Below are 19,528 nucleotides of genomic sequence, written 5' to 3'. Positions count from 1 at the left end.
CACTTGTATTTAATCAACTACAAAATATTTTGGTCCTTTTAGACAATCATTGTGTCAGATTAGGCGATCGCAAGTCATTAATTCATGCTGTGACTCGGCCAAGAGACACAGCAGATTATACATTAGATCCTGACCAATCAAAGCTTTCCCCTCTATTGCAACACTGCCGATTATTTTCTCAATTAATCAGAAAATGTGAGAAAAAAGTGATAAATTACCATTAAATGATGTCTTGTGTAGTTCGACCAACAGTCCAAAACCAAAAGATGTTCATTGTTACGAATACTATCATGTAAAAGCAGTATATCATCACATCTGAGAAGTTGAAAACAGCTCAATTTTGGCATTTTTTACTTAAAAAATGACTAAAACAATAAATAAATGGATTAATCGATTATCAAAATAGCTACAAATTAACTGACTAATCATTGCAGCTCTACTACTATCCAATTAGTCTACAATTTAAACAATATTTTTGTTGTTTGAGATATCGATGCAGAATTAGGAGAGGTTGTATATGATCTATGGTTTCTTGACTTCAGGGAGTTAAACGTAGGTGTGTGTACACGCTGTTTAAGATGAAGGATCAACACTTACCAGAAACACCCGGTACGCATCTTTCCTCGTGACAGAACCCCAGCACGGGTCTGTATCGTTGTACTTGACACTTCCAGCGCTGCATGAGTGGTTTCCACTGCAAAAGGAACAACAACACAAATAAACAAAGCTGTAAGATTCACCCTAAAAGAGTGAGACCCACCTGCAACCCCTGACTGTCACCACTTACAACTTGTAATTTAAAATGTCTGGGGTAAAATGTCACGACAAGCGCAATCAGACTAAAATAAATCACTTAAAACAAATCACTAACTGTATAAGTGTCGACCGAGCTTTACTACAATCATCTGGTTCGGCACATTCTTCCAAGAAGTCTGAAGTTTGTGACTTCGGGTAAAGCAAACTGCTTTTAAAGTCTCATCATCTCGCTGTTATTTAGTGCTGGAAGGTTTCGACCAGAGTAGAGTATAATTTAATATGATAAGACAGCGTCAGTGTGCTGTGCCTCTGGACAGGATGAGGTAGCTCTGCTTTGTCATAACAACAATTAGAAGAAGATAGAGTTTATATAGTGATTGAGTTTTCAACTCAAAATCAATACTGTGATTGAACCGTTATGAATGAATTCAACAAAGCAGGACAGGAGGACGCCAGGAAGGTGGCTGAATTGGATATTAAAAGTTTTTCCAGAAACTTGTGGAGGGTAAAGTCAAACCACTATTAAGGTACTGTCTGTTTTTTTTATTATTATAAAAGATCAGATCAGATCTTGGTCTACGAAATGTGTGTTTTTTTCAGATTGGGGTTCAAGTTGGGGGGACAAAAAACATGAACGACTGTCTAATTACAGTCTGGCTTATGTACAAATATTATAGTATGGCTAGCATTCTGGCATCATTGTTATATTGTCACTTTGATTATAGTGTCACTTAGTTTAACCAGCAGGGTAACCAGACTGTGACCCAGGTTTGTTAATAGTTCAGACATTTCACTGAAGACAAATATCCATGAAAACAAAACAACAAAAAAACAAAAAAACAAAAAACCTGAAAATGATTTGGTGAACACTGTTTTCACACATAAACAGTGTTCTCACATTTACCCGGCTTAATGAGGATCTTGGTTCACTATAAGCATTGACATCAGACAAAGTAATTAAGATAAAATAGAAATGGGTATAAAATGGGTCTAAAATAAAAAATAGAAAAAGGTCATGCAAGGTATTAAACTTTTTAAAATGCCTGAAACTGTCAAAAACATCACTGTCAGATACTTTAATTGTCACCTCCCTGAAATCATCCCACTGATACAGCGTTAAGGGGACAATGGCTATTTCTGAAGTCCAAACTCTGGAAGGCAAGTCTGTACCTATATGAAATATCATATCCACATCCAGACCGCCCAACAGGCTTGCAATAAAAATCTGTCTGGAAGCAAATCAACATGACTCAGTTTCCTGGAGCACCAGGAAGAGGTCAGCAGGCCTAAAGGCCTCTGTCAGCAAAGCTTTATTGTCTTACTCGTGAGTTCAGAAGGTGACAAAAGGACCAAAGTGTGTGGGCGGAGGAGCCAATGAGACGAGGACAGACGTGCTTTGTCTTGCCAAAACGGAAAGCAGCAAATGTTCCAAATGTTCTTCAGGAAGGTCATCTATAAAATCCATCTCTATATAAGTTTTATTTCATAATAAAACTGAGAATGAACATGATAAATTAAGTATATTGGACTTACCAGGCAACTTCCATTAATGATATAGGCACAGCTGCAGCGTAGATGGCCAGGTCTCCGTACAGATAGACTATGATGCAGATGTAAAACATATTGACGCCAACTGAAAGACAAAAACAAAAATATCAAGACATGAATAACTCATTATCGTGCACCAAGTTTGTCTACAGGGGAATAAAATCGGCACATTTTTGACGTAACAGGAGGCCACGAGGTAACGAGCAAACACATTTTTCATCTTTTACCAGCCGTCCAAACACTTCACACCGTAAAATATTGTTAATGGACCTTGCGTGTCAAACTTTACCACTATGGTGTCATCTCTATTAATATGCACTTCCGTCCACACCTCCACTCATCCCATCCCTCCATCCCCTTTTTTTCTGGGACGGCAGCCCGTACACGTTAGCGGCACATCTCATTGGTCCAATATTAATCGCTGTAATTAAAAAAGCAATCACACCATGAAGGAAGTTTTCCTCATCAGCCTTTACTCTCCACAGCGACAACCTCTTAACCATCTGCCCCCCCCCCCCCACCTCTCTCTTCATCCACACACATCCGACTGGCAGGCCCGTCCCAGCTGCCTCTGCCAAGCCGAGGATCCAGAGCTATCAACAGCAGACAGATCATCACAGCGCATCGCACATCCATCATGCTCTTGAATTCTCAGACGGGGGTTCAACAGTGCAACTGGACCCATCAGCTAATTCATCACTGCCAAGGAAATTAGAGCATAGAGTCTCTTAAAAAGCAATAAAAAGTGAGAGATTTGCAGCTTTACAGGCTATACTGATTCTTTTATGAATGAGGGGCTGAGGAGCGCCTATGAAATAGTTAAATTAAGTCGGGATAAAAGCTGAAAACATGAGGAACTCGTAGTCCAATAAACAGTCATTCATTTTGTTGTAAAAAAAAAAGAGCTTTTAGCTGATTCACAATGCAGTCAGACTCAAACATTAGAGGCTTTTCCAGGCTTATTGAAACTCCTGGTGAAAGACTTGAAACTGGGATATATCACATATATTTTCTGGTACCAAGGTGTTAGGGTTTCCCATACATTCATTTATTTGTGGCGGCCCATCCCAATAGAGCTTTGATTGTCACAAATTGATTTTTGGACGTGGATGTACTCTTAGCTTTTACCCTGCTGTACCATCACACCATCAACAATTGAGAGGCTGAGTCGTACTATCTCCACTTAAAGTCCATGTAAAGTAAGAATAAATATGTGTTCTGAGAAATGTAAACACTTAAAAAAAATCAATTGTGCGTCTAGATCAGTTTGTAAAGCGCTGACCACACATTATCTTATAAAGTCTGAAATATAACTTTGTACTGGAGCAGCTGAGCAAGCACTGGTTGGACTGAAGCAGTGTGACGGAATATGATGTTGAAACTGAGTTAGAAACTGGTATATGTTTTAAGGTTAAGAGAGGGAAAATATATTCATTCTCTTGTCTTTTTTTCTCATATTTTCTCTCATATATTTTCTCTGACTAGAAACAAATCCATCTAGGCTACATAATGTCTCCTATGGCCCAACATGGACGAGGCATATTAGCAGCTCAGTGGCAGATAGCAAAAACAGGACGTACTCTGCTGCCACTGTCAGTACGCGATAGGAAGGCGAGAGCACTGCATGACCACAGGGATGCAGGCCTTCATGGCACTGTAACTAATATTTCCCAATTACCCAGAGCCACAGGCAAAAATGCTGCAAATTGGGTCTTGATGTAGGAGCCCGGCCTTTTACGCATATATCCATCATCGCATTGCTGCTGACTGACAGCAGACCTGACAGCCTCTCTGTGAGCAGCTACAGGGAAAAAAATTAGAGAGAGATTCAATATTATACATTAAATCACAACCAGGCGGGGAGTTCTGGTCCTCTGAAATGATGCCAACGTGGAAGTAACTTAAAACTGCATTCTATCAAAAGGCCACCAGGGGGCGACTGTTTGGTGTCAAAAGGACTTCCGTCTCTATACAAGTCAATGGAGAATTCACCTACACATTCAAAATGTGTTTATGGTCTCAATCGCTAGTTTAAAGCCTTCTTCAATGCAGTATGATGTTCATTTGGGACATTTTGGCCTCCCTGATTTCATATTTGACGATAAAGCAGGGTATGCATTAAGTCGTGGCTACGTCGTGATTGACAGGTTGATTGGTTCACAGGTTCAGGAGGGTGCCTCATGCCCCTCCTGATGCCCATATAAGTAGAATCCGTGTTTTTATTTTTCTCGGCATGCACCTAAAATTTTCAAGATGGCGCTGCTCAGATCCGAAACTATTGGCCTCCGAGCAGCAGTCCACAAACCAATGGGTGAAATCACGGATGTTACTTATATATATATTTCTTATATACACTCTATGATCACAACAGGGAAAAGGAAAATATGCCCTTTCACTTACTGTTTTTTTTAAAAGTTGTCTTTGACACCTCAATGACGTAAAATCTGTCTCCTAATAAAGGACAAACTCGCTCCCTCTTTCATCATGCTGTTTTATCACAAATGACTCACCAAAATGTGTCAGTCTGACACCTCTGAAAGCTCGGATGTAGAAAAAAAAAACTACAGTCAATTTTAACTGTGAATTTCACCTCATTAACCTTCCCTGTCCTTATACTCAAATTCTACTTCTTGTGGGAATGTTAGGGTGAAATTTTAATGAACTGAGATTATAGACATCCACAAATTAAATCTAAAATGAGCCACACCCGCAGGCAGCAACACCATTAACAATAAGTCTCTAAAAATAAGTAAATAGGACAGCAGAGAGCAGAGAAATGACCGATTTAGGTCTGTGTGATGAAGGTAATATTAGATTGAATATCTATATCACTGCTTGGCAATACCAACTTGATAATTTAAATAATTAACAATCTAGAGACCAGCAGGCACATCCAAATATCAATATTTGAGGGTTTTTTGCTTAATTAATCAGTAATGGCCAATATATCTCTCTTTCTCCTCACTTCTGTGTCCCTTTCAGTGGGTTAGCAGTTGCGAGGTGCAGTTTAATTAACAAAAATTACGTTGACGTACAACACTGTGTATAATGTCCCCCCCATGTCATTCATGCTTATCACCATTTTTCTGGGTCTGGCATAGGAAGTTGACGTTTCGACACTCATCTTTCCATTCGCACCTACAAAGCTCTGATTGGCTTGGTTGTTTTTCTAATGAGCGAAACAGTAATCAATGACAATGTCAATCGCTGGAAAACCTGGTGGGTGGCCAGCTACTCAAAGTTTTGATAAAAATCCTTTGAATGAGGTGTTCAAAGAATTGTAACCAAGATATCTACTGAGCAGGACACTCGAATAATAAACCTGTCAACACACTGTAGTAGACAGACGATGTGATGCGATTTTCTATAATATATCTGCTTTAAATGGCTTTATCAATCATTAAGAACAGCCGTGCCAATGTACATTACCTTGAGAGTGAGATTTACTGTATTATACCTTATGGGCAGCCTCAGTTATAGAAGCATACATCTGACAACAGACACAATACAACACTCTGATAATTATATCATTTCAAACTTCAAACAATGTTTATTTTAACCATTGATTAATCAAAAAATTATTTTCTCAATTACTCAATTGATTTTTTATCTATAAAATGTAAGAAAATAGTGAAAGAATTAGTCTATTAAGAGCCCAAAGTGATGTTTTCAAATTGCTTGATTTAGTCTACCAACTGGAACCATTGAATGTTTGGTATTTTAACAGAACATTTGGTAAAACTATTCATAAATAATCAAAATTGTTGCAAATAAATTAAGTTAATTCATCAAGTAATTGACTAATCTTCTTTGCTGTACTTATTATTGATGATGCAAAAAGCTTTTGAGCCACTTGTGCATTTTCCATTTCTTGTTTAAGCTTTGGAAGATTTATTTTCTTTAGGCTCTGAGCCAGGAATGAGCTTCCCGTGGAAGCATTCATTGTACGAAATGTGAGCTACTCTTTGCTCTACAGTTGTAGATACACTTCATTCCATCATGAAACAGAGCAAGAGGTCTGAGTAAGTTATTAGTTACAGCAAGACTTTCTTGGTTTCATTTTAAGAAACAAATTAAGCTTTCATGTAGCAAGCTTTTTTTTCCTAGACTAAACTCGTGATATTGATCTGCTGGGTTGGGTACAGCCAGCTATTATAACATACCCCCCGGAAATTAAAGTGCATCCTTTACAAAGCTGACACAGGAAGCTATTGAAACAGTGGGTTATGGAAAATGATTGGGCAGCAAGCTGAGGCAAACATGTTCATTTATCTTCTCAGAGGCACAGGCTGATTTTCATTTTTCCAGTGTTCTCAGTGCAAAAGAATGACATTTAAGTAAAAGTATTAAAAATGGATGTGCACATGTTTGGCTCTCATTTAAAGACAGAAGTCCAGGTTAAAGCCGAGTAAATTAGTATTCGTCACCATGGTCCTCCGTATGTCAGGGGAAGGACGGCTCACGCTGAAGAAACAATTCTGCTGTTTGCACAGCGGCCATGTTAACCACCACATTGTATCACAGAGGTAAGAAATGCTGAGACAAGATGCTGATGCAAGGACAGCACTCTGATAGTCTCTCTCTTTGTGACTTTAGCCAAAGTCGTCTTCTAATCAACTTTCAAATCATCAATGTGAAGGTTAGAGTAACACCTTTCCACAGTGGTGCAGATAAACCAGCCCCCATCAACATTCCTGTCAGAGGCTGCAGGTCAGGCTGATACGATACCCATGGCCTTATTCCAAGCCTGCCTTACCACTGCTGCAGCTGCTGCCACTGCCATGTCAATTCAGCTCAGGTGGAAGTCAAATGCCCTCTACGAGAGCCTCTTCAACAGCAGGAGAGATGTCTGTTAATTGGCAGCAAACGTGCAGAGAAAGAAGGTATAAAGTGCAGTCATGCCTACATTTTATTGTCTGTGAGGACTAAAACAGTTTTAATGTCCTGGAACTTCAGCGAGGCATAATGGACTTGTTTGCACTCTTCCTTGTTATTTACCTCCCCGGTCATCAGTCGTCAGTGAATAACACATGAAGACAGCGCTGAATACAAATGTCAGTACAGACTGTGGTTTGCTACTAATTATCAGATGTCAACAACATGTCTCTTCACACCCATAATCATTTGCAATTTAGGGTTGTTTAGGAGTTGGTTTGGAATGAAGTGTCACTTCTAGCAAACTGCACAAAAGCAATTCTCCTGGAATTTTTACATGTTTTTTAATTAATTATGATTAGCCCAAGCATACAGAGGTCATCCAGAGTCAAGTATCAAGCTGAACGGTTCTGTTAGAACCCTTTTTATTAGTGCTTGTACTTGGCACTGGGTCTGCAACTGTACCGACACTAATTAAGTCACCCATTAAGCCCAACAATAAATGCTGAAGTGATAAACGACTCTCCAAGAAAAGTAAAGTCACTGCGGACTAAGAAAATATTTAGAAAGATTAAAGGAAGAGATTAAGCTGAATAATGGCTTTGCAGGGCTGCAACTGATGAGTATTGTTATCGATTAAGCTGCTGATTAACTTTCTCTGTTAATCTATGAATCTAACAAATGTCAAACAGTGACCAAATGTCCTTAATAGTTTCCCAAAGCCTGAGATTACATCTCCAAATGTCTTGTTTTATCTGACCAACGGTCCAAAATCCCAAGAGATCCAATCAAATATCGTATATTGCTAAGTACTGCTTCTAGTACCTAGATTGAATTTCACTGTACAACTGTATGTGTGACAAATAAAGTACCTTCACTTTTACCTATATGACAAAGAAAAGCAGCAAATCCTCAGAGTTGAGAAATTGGAATGAGGGAACATAAACAAAATAGTTTACCAATTAATTCTCTGTCTATCAACTAATCAATTATTTGACTACATATTGCTGTTTTAGTAGGTAAAAAACAAGCATGTGAAAGTTGGTATCAGATAGCTGGCATGTGAGAGAACTGCTCTCCATGCTCAACCAAAACATAAAAGAGGCGAGAGCTGCCTCCTTTGCTGCTTGATTAGTGACAACAAACACAATCTGAGGCTCCTGTTTAAAACCACTGACCAGCTTGTAAACTCAGCCGGTTCTGTATCTGCCTCCCACTCAGTTTGTCTTCCTTTGTAGATAAAATCAATAACATTCAATCAAACGTTAACAATGCTACTGTTTGCTCTGATTCATCAGTCTACTGTCTGATTTCTCCCCTATCTTTCTCTGCACAATCTCATTGACACTGTATCCCATATGCGTCTGTCCTCTTGCCCCTTAGATGTAATACCCCCCAAATTCCTTAACGAGGTCCATCCTACCCTGGGTCCTTGCCTACTCTCCATTATTAATCTCTCTCTCACCTCTGGCTGTGTTCCAGATGGTTTTAAGATGGCAAACATCCAACCCATTTAAAAAAAATCTTGCCCTTGATCCAACCCAACCAAATAACTACAGACCTATTTCGAATCTACCAATCATCTCCAAAATATTTTAAAAGAAATAAAATCATTGCACAGCAGCTTCTTGGGGTTATTGAAGGACACAATATTTTCAATAAATTCCAACCTGGCTTTCACCACCAACATAGTACAGAACAGCACTACTAAGAGTGACAACATCTGCAAGCAGACTGACGATGGCAATCTTTCACACTTTACATGTTACCTCTAGGCAACCTGGTAAGCCAGTTCATTTGATTCTCTCACTAACGCTACGCTGACGACATCCAGCTGTATTTTCCAGTTATGTTATGGGTGTGGGTAATATTGGTACTGTCCCTGGCTGCTATTAACCCTTATATACTGTTCATATTCAGGGAAATTCAGAGTATGGCCTCATAATTATTTCACAATTTCAGACTTGAAAACCTCATAACGAAGCTTTCAGAGAGCAGAGAGAGTGAATTCTTGAGTTTTTACGCTTCTTGTTGATGGAGAAAAAATATTTAAAATCACACGCTTTCAATGAATTATATTAAATGTGAATAAACTGTATTTTTGAATGGTGGGTTTTTGAATTTTTTAATAGATATGAGTGAAACATTTTTAGAAAGCTTGAATATTTTTGTATAATCTGGGACTCATGAGGATAAGTCATCAAATTTCTGGCTAAAAAAAGTTTTTGAGGCATTTTTTTCCTCTCTCAATTGCAAATTAGATCCTCAACAGTAATAGTCACTCAACTGCCTTTAGCTTGTTTAACATGGAACCAAGTTTCTTCATATTGGTCCTAATAAGTGTGTCTGTTAAACCCTCCTCGACAAACTTGGGTGTAATCTTTGACCATAATCAGATTTTTGACCCACACACATAAACAAGCTGGTCTCCAGAAAATCAAATAAAAAAATTAAATCAATGCTATCAAACCGAGCCCCTTCAAATATATCCAAACTTTTGCATCTTTACTCCACCTTTAGGCCACTCAGATCTTCCAACCAAAGTGTCATCTTCATACTCTGCTCCGTCTGCAATTCCAGGGGTGATTGTGCCTTTGCCGTAAGTGCCTCATTCCTCTGTGTTCGATCAGCTGAGTCTGTAAATTTCTTTTTCAAAACCCACCTCTACCAATTCACCTTCCCTGCAAAAAGGGCTGTATTTTTTTTTCTTCTGTGTATAACTGAGCATGTGTTTATGTTTGTATCTGTACCCTAATCTTACTAAATGTCTTGATTTGTATTTTTTTCCTATTCAATCATTCATTTGATAGGTCCTAATTTAAAAACCCATTTTATTTAAGTTCTTGTCCGGCTACTTGCATTTAGGCCACATTTAAAACATGAGAAACTTGTCATTTTGTTAAATTAAGGTTCTGTACAAATACATGTTTATATTTCTAAAAGTCGGGTATTGGGAAAAAATACAATTTTGGCATTGGTACAAAACACACTAGGTTTGAACAATGTCAAATTATTAAGCCTTATCTGTTTCATTTCATTATTTGTCTCACCCACAGAAAGAAAGCAAGAATATTCTGGATAGCAGGTAGAAACTGAGCAAGTCGGTGCTGTCAGAACAGACAAAAGGGTTGCCTTTCCCCTTTCCTCATTCACCATGTGCTGGGACTCGTGCCTATCTAATTCACTTCTGATTTGAGTCCCTGGGCAGCCTTCCCATAGCATGGGGAGAGAGAGAAGAGGACAGAAAACTAATTTCCTTATTACCAATCGATACCTCCACGTGTCTCACCTGCACACACCGTTTCATGGTAGGAAAGGTCATCAGCAAAGATTTTTTTTAGCACTTCACCTTTAACAGGCAGGACAGTCGAGCTGAGTGACAAGAGGCTGAATGGATGGCAGCACACTGCAGCTTTAACAGCGTGAGCTGCATGACGGCGTGCATGACTGCGTTCACACGTGTGGGTGTGAACATGCGCCCAGTCGATGTGTGCTCTGCTGTGAGTGCATGTGTGCCAAGTGCTCCACCTAGTGTTGATAAGCTGAAAGCCAAAACATGTCAGCACAGATGATGTTGTCAAAGCTTTGACCTTTTGTTGTTCCTTTATTCCTGCGACAACAGAGACGCTGCAAACTGACAACAGGGATGCTGCGGACTGTTGAGTCGCTCACATCTGGTAAAGAGGAGACAGTCAGCCTAACGCAAGCAGACATGGGGAGGGAGGACACGAGGAGATGTGAACACGCCTGGGATAATGTTGCTGATATGAATGAAGAATGTAAAGGGCCAGGGTTTTTTCTGTCCCCGGTTCAAGGAGAGCAGGATTCTGCTTTCAATTTGCCATAACAAGTTAGCAGAAGGTTCATTAGCTCCTGAATCGCTCAGGTAGAAGCCTTGGAGGTTGTACCTCCACCCACACACATGCACACCAAGGAGATTAACAGCCTTGATGGGGTCTCAAACAGGTAATTACAACCAAAGGCAATTTATCCATTTATAATTATATCCAATTAGAGATCCAGTAGCCTTCCTTTGTGACTGTGAGGATTGCACATGAAAAGGTGTTAAAAAAAAAAAATCATCCCACACAACCTTCACTGCTCCTTCATAAATGTTATATGTGGCTATTCAAGAGGGTGTCTGCAGTTAATTGAATCATGGGCTATGAGTGCAGTAGCTTGAGGCCAGAAGAACATTTACCTTTGTTGAAGAACATGGAAGCCATCTGACCCATCTCAACCCGCTCGATAATGTCGAAATGATCGACGTGACCTCCTGATCTCTCTGTGAACATATAAAACATAAAACATAAAAATGCCATCTAAAGTAAATACACAGCGGAGGTGGTTAAATGTCAGAGAGAAGTTAGATTTTTTTTTTTATTATATAAAATGGGTTAATAACTGGCTCATAACAGTTTACTGTTCACTGTTGTTCAGATTCAATGGTTAAATTCAAGTAGCATCAAAACAATGTTCACTTTTTATGTGTCAAAATTAAAATATTACAGTGTGATTTTCTTGGCCTTAGCATTCAATATTATCTCAGTAATAACCATGGTAACCATACCGATACCCGCAAAACACCTCAACCCCTCAACTAATCAATTAATTGAGTAACTGCCAGTAACTACTTCCTGTTCACAAATGTTTGGATTCAATTGTTAAACCAAAGACACATGAAAACATGCGTCAACCTTTCATGTGGAGAGCTTAAATTTCTCCCAACGTCAGAGATAAACTTTTTCCCAAAGACTGTCCTCACAGGAAGAACAGCAGCATCAGACTGTCCCCTTGTGTCAGATCAACAGTATGTTAACATTTCCTGACAAGAACCTCTAAAGGCCTTGTGAATTATGACTTATGTCTGGAAGATTTACGGTGGAAGTATTATTCCCCCTAAAGGAGGAGCTTGAGGTGGATGATTGGCTTCCCAAAAGCGTCTTACTCAGAGACTGAAGACCACTGCTCAAATCCTGTCTCCTATCAACAGCTGACACTGACTTTTTTCAGCCATGACAATGTTTTTCTAACCATAACCAAGTAGTTTCTGTTCCTAGAAATATTGAATATTGTTGTGACAATAGTTTTGGAAAGCATAAGGATTTAGGGCTGGGCAATTAATCGAAAAATAATCGAAACCGACATTTAGAAACTCTTATCGACTTAACCTTGCTCATGTCAATTAATCGTGTTGTTCACTGTTGCCATGACAGCAAAGGTTGCATATCTTTAAGGAATTTGAAAACTTGTTTCCAGTGATTATTTTAACCCAAACCATGATCTTTACATAGTTCTAATCAAGTAAACTAGACATTAACCACAGCGTCACACCTTAAAACATCATCATTTTCACTCCCTAAAGGAGGAAAAGATGGAAGGAAGGAAGGAACGAAGGAAAGAAAGAAAGAAAGAAAGAAAGAAAGAAAGAAAGAAAGAAAGAAAGAAAGAAAGAAAGAAAGAAAGAAAGAAAGGACAGATGGAAGGAAGGAAGAGAAGACACAAAGGAAAGATGGAAGGAAGAAAGGGAGGAAGGAAAGATGGAAGGAAGGAAGGAAGGAAGAAAGAAAGAAAGGACAGATGAAAGGGAGGAAGGAAAGATGGATGGAAAGAAGTGGGCCGGAAGGAAAGTGGGCCGGATTGGTCTCCTCGACGGGCCGGTTCTGGCCCACGGGCCTCATGTTTGACCCCCCTGCCTTAAAACATCATTATTTTCACTCCCTAAAGATCCTCATGTGTGAGGGCAGCAGTGTAAAATACGAAACAAAAGAAACTGTGAAAATACATAATGGTTCATCAAGGGTGGAGATAATCATTCATTAATCGTCATCGAGGTTAAAAGTCCAATTAATCGTGTTTTTTTATTTTTGCCATAATCGCCCAGCCCTATAAGGATTGCACCCTACCGATAGGCGTTAGATCAGCAAACACTCATATGAATCCTTTTAGAAGATTATAACAAACGACCTGACTCACCAACATGTAACTGGTCCAGTTTGAAAGGGCTCAAGGGTTTGTGTTTGTACCAGTTACAACACGAATGACAATAATTCAAACTATGTACCATAAACAGTTGTAGTACAGAGAATGATACTCACGGACAGACAAGATGGGCTTCGTCTCCGGCTCCGATCGGCCCCTGCCCATGACATCATCATCCGAATACTCTGAGGTGGAATCACTGTCATCGATCTGTGGGAGACGATATGAGTGAGCGAAGCCCTATTTTTTTTGGTTGTCTATTTCCTTAATGTCCCAACATAAGCAAGAGTCAGTTTACAAGCTATTAAACACAGGAAACATCTGGAAATTACTAGCAACAGCTGGGAGGTGCTATGGAAAACAGAGGACTTCACAACTCACACCAATCACAGGACCACATATCATCTCACAAATTCTCTGCAAATGAATGTCAATTAGCTGTCAATGATAGTCAACTCTGTGAGTGTCATCAGCTGAATTAACTAAGTGACACACGCTGGCTGGGATGCAGGGACGGAGTGGAAATTAGGTGTGACAGGAGCTAATGGCTAATGACAAACAACAAGTAAGCGACAGCAAACATGTGCAACCCAACAAAATAACAGATTAACGTGTGCATCTATGGATGAGATGATTGTTCGTGACTCAACGCTGCGACTAACTTTCGTGGATACAGTTTTCTAAGATAGTTGACAACACAGCTGAGCGGATGTCAACATCATGAGATTGAATTTGTCGTTTAAAATGTATGGTTGTCATCGTTTCCTCTAATTCCTAACAAGGGAAATTATATTTAACAGAAAATTAATAGGAATGTTCCTACTAATTACAGGTGAAATGGAGACAAGGTTTAATTAGTTCACTTACAATTAATTAATTAGAATTAATTAATGGCAGAGTGTTAGGATCCAGACTCATCTGTGTGAGTGCATATTTATGTATATGCAAGGATTTAGGAAAGGGCATGAATGTACAGTATATGAGTAGATGTGTCCGAAATCACTGCTCCCTAATAATAGACCCTAAATACTTTACTCAATATTGAGCAGCAAAGCATTGTGAGACTGTTAGCAGAAAGTAGCGTGCATGCCATTTGAGGCCAAAATATAATGGAGATATTTACACACTTAGCATTCGGACACTCAAATAAAATGGTGGAGGGTAAATGTAGTGCACTGTATCGTAAATAGGGAGCGATTTCGGACACAGTGTGTGTGTGTGTTTATTACATGTATACATCAGTTTTATACAAGCATCATTGAAAGTATCCTCAGCCGATCGGTATCAGCATATATGTTGTCTTATGGGTCAATGATGTATAAGGATTTAGAACAACTCAATTGTAGAATAATAAAAACAAGCATATCTAATGCAGTAGTTCAAACATTCAGAATGTTGTGTACCTGAAGATCCATATTATACATTTGAAATTAAGTGATTTTAGTGGGTTTTTCAAGATTAATTGGCACTGGCCTTAAAAAAAGTCATGTGGTGCGACCGCGATTCATCTTGAAATAAATTAATTTAGTTAACATGCTTCACATCTTTTTTCACAAGTTTTCAGTAATATAAAGTGTTTGGAAACAAAGTATTTGCATTTTTTTTAAATCTTTGTAAATGATGGTCTTTTATTTATATAAGACATTTCAAGATGAATCATGGTCGCACCAAATGACTTTTTTTTAAGGCCAGTGCCAATTAATCTTGAAAAACCCCCATTAAAATCACTTTCAAATTGTAATATGAATTGTCAGGTACACAACATTCTGAATGTTTGAACTACTGCATTAGATATGCTTGTTTTTATTATTTAAAATTGAGTTGTTGAAAATCCTTATACGTCATTGACCCTTATATGTACCGAATATTTATTTATTTTTAAAGTTATACAGGCAGAATTTTATGTTTAGTTGATCCTTTTTCAAGTTTAATGTAAGTACATGTTTTTTTTGTTGTGTTTTATTATTTATAGTAATTTATAACTATTGAATTCCCAGTGAAGTTGTAACATTGTATAAAAAAAAAAAGGTGCATTAAATGTATATATTCTGTAAGATTATCGGCCAATATATAGATATCAGAATTTTTTTGATTGCCTTATATCATTATGGGCAGCTGCCCCAAAAATACAGTATCGGTCAGGCACTTAATCCTCAGTTCATTTGTTACAGTTTGGTGCAGAAGCCTGAAAAACTGCTGCGTTATTTCAGCAGATCCTCCAGAAAAATCATGAGCTGTACACCAAACAAATCTAATAAAAAAGTTGTGTTTGGTGTTTTATGAGAGAGTGACACATTGATACAGTCCAGTTGCAGTGTTCTTAAAATTCCAGCAGAGGGCGGTAACATCGGTGCAGTCAAATATCTACTATTTAAATCCACCATCACTCATGTTGCCGCAGATGAAACACAATCAGTTAAATTACAGTGCGACACAAAGTTAGAGGATTGCTTATTAAGATTATTTCTATAGCAGATAATGCAGCCTTTCTTACATTCACCTAATAAACTTCCCTGAAAAATCTATAATGATGAAAACACCTTCATTTTGGTTATTATGCTTCACTCAAGCAGAGAGAAATAAAAAGCATCGAGTGGCAAACATTTCCAGTTTTTTTCCTCCCTCTCTTGTTATCCATTATGTGGGAGGAGTTGGAGGAGGAGGGGGCCGGGAGAGAAGGGCTGAGAGGAGTACAGGAGCTATGAATCAAGGCTGAGTGTTTAGAGCCAGGCTATTGTCCTCAGGCTCATAACTCCTCAACTGGAAACCCTCAGGCATTAAGCAAGATGACTTCTGCACCCGGGGAGAAACAAAAAGCTAAGGCCGAGCCATTTAGACGCCACAAAGTCTTCTTCTTAGTCAAAGTAAAACATGATTGAAGACTCAGTTGCTTCCCTTGGTAATTGACTACAGTCCTACACTGACAGCTTCATCCAAATTGTTTTTTGGGTTGTTTTTTTTTTTACAGGCGGGTGGCAAGAGAGCCATTTCATTTGTGCTCGAATTGGGCAATAAAACAACAACAGCCTTCTAAATACAAAAAATATAGTTTGCCATTAGCTGTGAATTTATCTTCAAGCTTTCGATATGAAATATTCCTCAGGCTGATGTTTACTGGGCTTTAGAGTCATTGTTTCTCTCAGCTGAAGGAGTCGCTGTTTTGTATTGGTCGTAAACTTCAGCTCCAATTAAAGAAGACATTACTGATCAGAAAGGTCACCACGCTTTTTAAACGCTTGAGACGGTAAAAAATCAGTTTGCCTGCAGAGGGGAAGTAGATCTGTGGCTCACCGTGTCGTAAAACATCTACAATCTCCTTCGTCATATGTGCCTGTTTACAATCTGTCAACTATTGTTCAACTTTTAACTGTTTATTTCCTGAGAATTTTTTTATTTTCCTGTTTCCCGTCCTTCCTTCCGTCTGTCCTTCCTCCCTCCTTCTCTCTTTCTTTCCTACCTTCCTTCTTTCTTGCCTCCATCCCCCTTCCTTCCTTCCTCCCTCCCTCCTTCTTTCCTTCCGTCCTTCCTTCCCCCCCACCCTTCCTTTTTTCCTCTGTCCTTCCTTCCTTCCTTCCTTCCTTTCCTTCCTACCTTCCTTCCTTCCTTCTTTCCTCCGTCCTTCCTTCCTTCCTTCCTTCCCTCCTTCCTTCCTTCCTTCCTTTCCTTCCTACCTTCCTTCTTTCCTCCATCCTTTCCTTCCTTCCTTTCCTTCCTCCCTCCCTCCTTCCTTCCTCCCTCCCTCCTTCCTTCCTTCCTCCCTCCTTTCCTTCCTTCTTCCTTCCTCCCTTGACTCGAGGACAACAGGAGGGTTAAAAAACAAATATCACTACTGGTATCGGTTAGGTTTTACTTCACATGACTGAGTTAAAATCATTGCAGACTTCAGGAGAGCTAAAGAAAGAAAACTACCTCCTAACAAATTGCCAGGAAATCAGACGACAAGGTGGAAAAGTTTAGATTTATTGCCACTGTAAATTCTTGTTAACTGGAGATTGAAAAACTATTTTTACAAGAAGCAGCTACCTCAACCCGAGGACAGACACTTAAATAGAAAGTTTAGAGATTGTCTTAACATTGAGAAATTCAAATAATAACAAATACACTGCAAGCTCCCATATTATCTAGTATTTGTTTCCTCATAACAGGATTTTCTGAAGTGTATTTTTTGAGAATCAATGAAACAACTAGATCCAGCATGCTCCAAAAAAGAAAAAAACACTGCTGCTTATAAATGAGTCTTACAGTGTGGTTTAACATTAACATCACACTCTGGATTTGTGTTTATTTTGACACAGATTATTTTACAGGTTATTATTATTATATTATATGTATATTATTATAAATTCTGCTATTAGCTGCCTAAACACTCTTCACTCTGTCAGAACAAGCACTGTTGTCCTCGAGTCAAGTAAGGAAGGAAGGGAGGAGGAAGGAAGGAAGGAAGGGAGGAAGAAGGAAGGAGGGATGAAGGAAGGAAGCGAGGAAGAAGGAAGGGAGGGATGAAGGAAGGAAAGGAGGGATGAAGGAATGAAGCGAGGAAGGAAGGAAGAGAGGAAGGAAGAAGGAAGCAAAGGAGGGAGGAAGGAAGGAAAGGAAAGAAGGAAGGGAGGAAGGAAAGGAAGGAAGGAAGAAGGAAGGAAAGGAGGAAGGAAGGGAGGAAGAAGGAAGGAAAGGAGGGAGGAAGGAAGGAAGGAAGAAAGGAAAGGAGGGATGAAGGAAGGAAGCGAGGAAGAAGGAAGGAAAGAAGGAAGGGAGGAAGCAAAGGAATGAAGGAAGGACGGAGGAAAGAAGGAAGGGAGGAAGGTAGGACGGAGGGAGGAAAAAAGGAAGGAGGGAGGGAGAGAGAAAGGAAAACAGGAAGGGAGGAAGGAAAGAAGCACAAAAGAAAAAAGGAAGGAAGGAAGGAAGAAAGGAAGGAAGGAAAGACGGAACAGTCAAAACAGACAGGGTCAAGTTGACCCGGGAGGACGACACGAAGGTTAACAAAGACTGCCAACAGTGGTTCCACTTTTTTCACCTACTGGGTGTAAATAGTGTTCGGCTTAATGTCTTATTAGCCAATCTCCCTTTGACAGAGAGGAACATTTACTCCTTTAATATTTGGTTTATCTGTCAAATCCTTAAAGCAAATGAAGAACCATCCCTCCAGCCAACATCCTATTAAATGTATTTACTTATAGAGTAAGACTTCTGCTCCTTCTCAGACTTCATTATCTCACCTCTTCCTGCTCTCTCCTCTTCCAGCGCAGCTGAGCGTTGGCCGCCGCCATCGCCTCGATCACGAAGGTGGTGGTCATGTAGCTGAAGAGAGAGGAGAGGAATGATGAGTTAACAAGCTGCTAGTAATGACACTGATGTGGAAATGAAGGATTTCTAACGTCATTACAACCATCAGCTAGTTTTCATTTACTGCAAACATCTTTGGGTACTTTTCTTTGTACATCTGGTGATACTTTAACCCTCCTGTTGTCCTTGAGTCAAGGAAGGAAGGGAGGAAGAATGAAGGAAAGGAGGGAGGAAGGAAGGAAGGGAGGAAGAATGAAGGAAAGGAGGGAGGTAGGAAGGAAGGGAGGAAGAATGAAGGAAAGGAGGGAGGAAGGAAGGAAGGAAGGGAGGAAGAATGAAGGAAAGGAAAGTCCTTCCTTCTTCCTCCCTTCTTTCCTTCTTCCTCCCTTCCTTGTTTGTTTTTTTCCCCCTCCCTGTGAGTCACTAAGAGGTTTTCTCATCATCTATAATTAGTCACTATATTCAACAATACTTCCCCAAACTTATTTTATGAGCTACTAAGCGACTGATATGTCTTCACTGTGCTTCAATGCTTCAAATATTAACAAAAAAAGAAAAAAAAAGGGGTTGATTTGTGTACTGCAAACATCAAGGATTTTTTTTAGGTTTAAATAAGACATTAAAAATTGGCTCGTCAACTTCACAAGTAACAAAAACAATCTATTATGTCTAAAACGTGTGAAAATTAATCATCCACGGATCAATTCATTGCTAAATTAGAGACCATAATTGAACCAAAAAAGGAGAATAAGCAAAGATGAAACACACTCTGCATATTCAGCAATATACAGTTTAATTATTGTGGATTCTTTCATGATTAACCTTCGTGTCGTCCTCCCGGGTCAAATTGACCCCGTCTGTTTTGACTGTTCCTTCTTTCCTCCCTTACTTCCTTCCATCTGTCCTTCCTCCCTCCCTCCTTCTCTCTTTCTTTCCTTCTTCTCTCTTTTTTCTCCCTTCCTTCTTTCCTTCCTCCATCCCCCTTTCTTCCTTCCTTCCTCCCTCCCTCTTTCCTTCCCTCCTTCCTTCCTTTCTTCCTCCCTTCCTCCTTCTCTCTGTCTTTCCTCCCCCCTATCTTCTT

At 39.4% G+C, this 19,528-nt stretch overlaps 1 protein-coding gene across 1 annotated transcript in view; it reads right to left on the bottom strand.

The window, feature by feature from the left end:
* The window catches only part of tmem104 (transmembrane protein 104), a 70,173-nt gene that overhangs the window by 45,767 nt on the left and 4,878 nt on the right, over nt 1-19,528 (bottom strand). The window contains exons 4-8 of the mRNA XM_062438634.1: nt 18,381-18,462; nt 13,278-13,371; nt 11,381-11,464; nt 2,290-2,389; nt 598-694 (exon numbers count right to left, since the gene is read on the bottom strand). Coding sequence (XP_062294618.1) covers nt 598-694; nt 2,290-2,389; nt 11,381-11,464; nt 13,278-13,371; nt 18,381-18,462 — 457 coding nt within the window. The remainder of the gene's footprint in view (nt 1-597; nt 695-2,289; nt 2,390-11,380; nt 11,465-13,277; nt 13,372-18,380; nt 18,463-19,528) is intronic.

This window comes from Scomber scombrus, chromosome 18 (assembly GCF_963691925.1).
Source record: "Scomber scombrus chromosome 18, fScoSco1.1, whole genome shotgun sequence".
NCBI lineage: Eukaryota > Metazoa > Chordata > Actinopteri > Scombriformes > Scombridae > Scomber > Scomber scombrus.
Note: the sequence above shows the minus strand (reverse complement) of the source record. Positions and strands in the feature narration are given on the sequence as shown.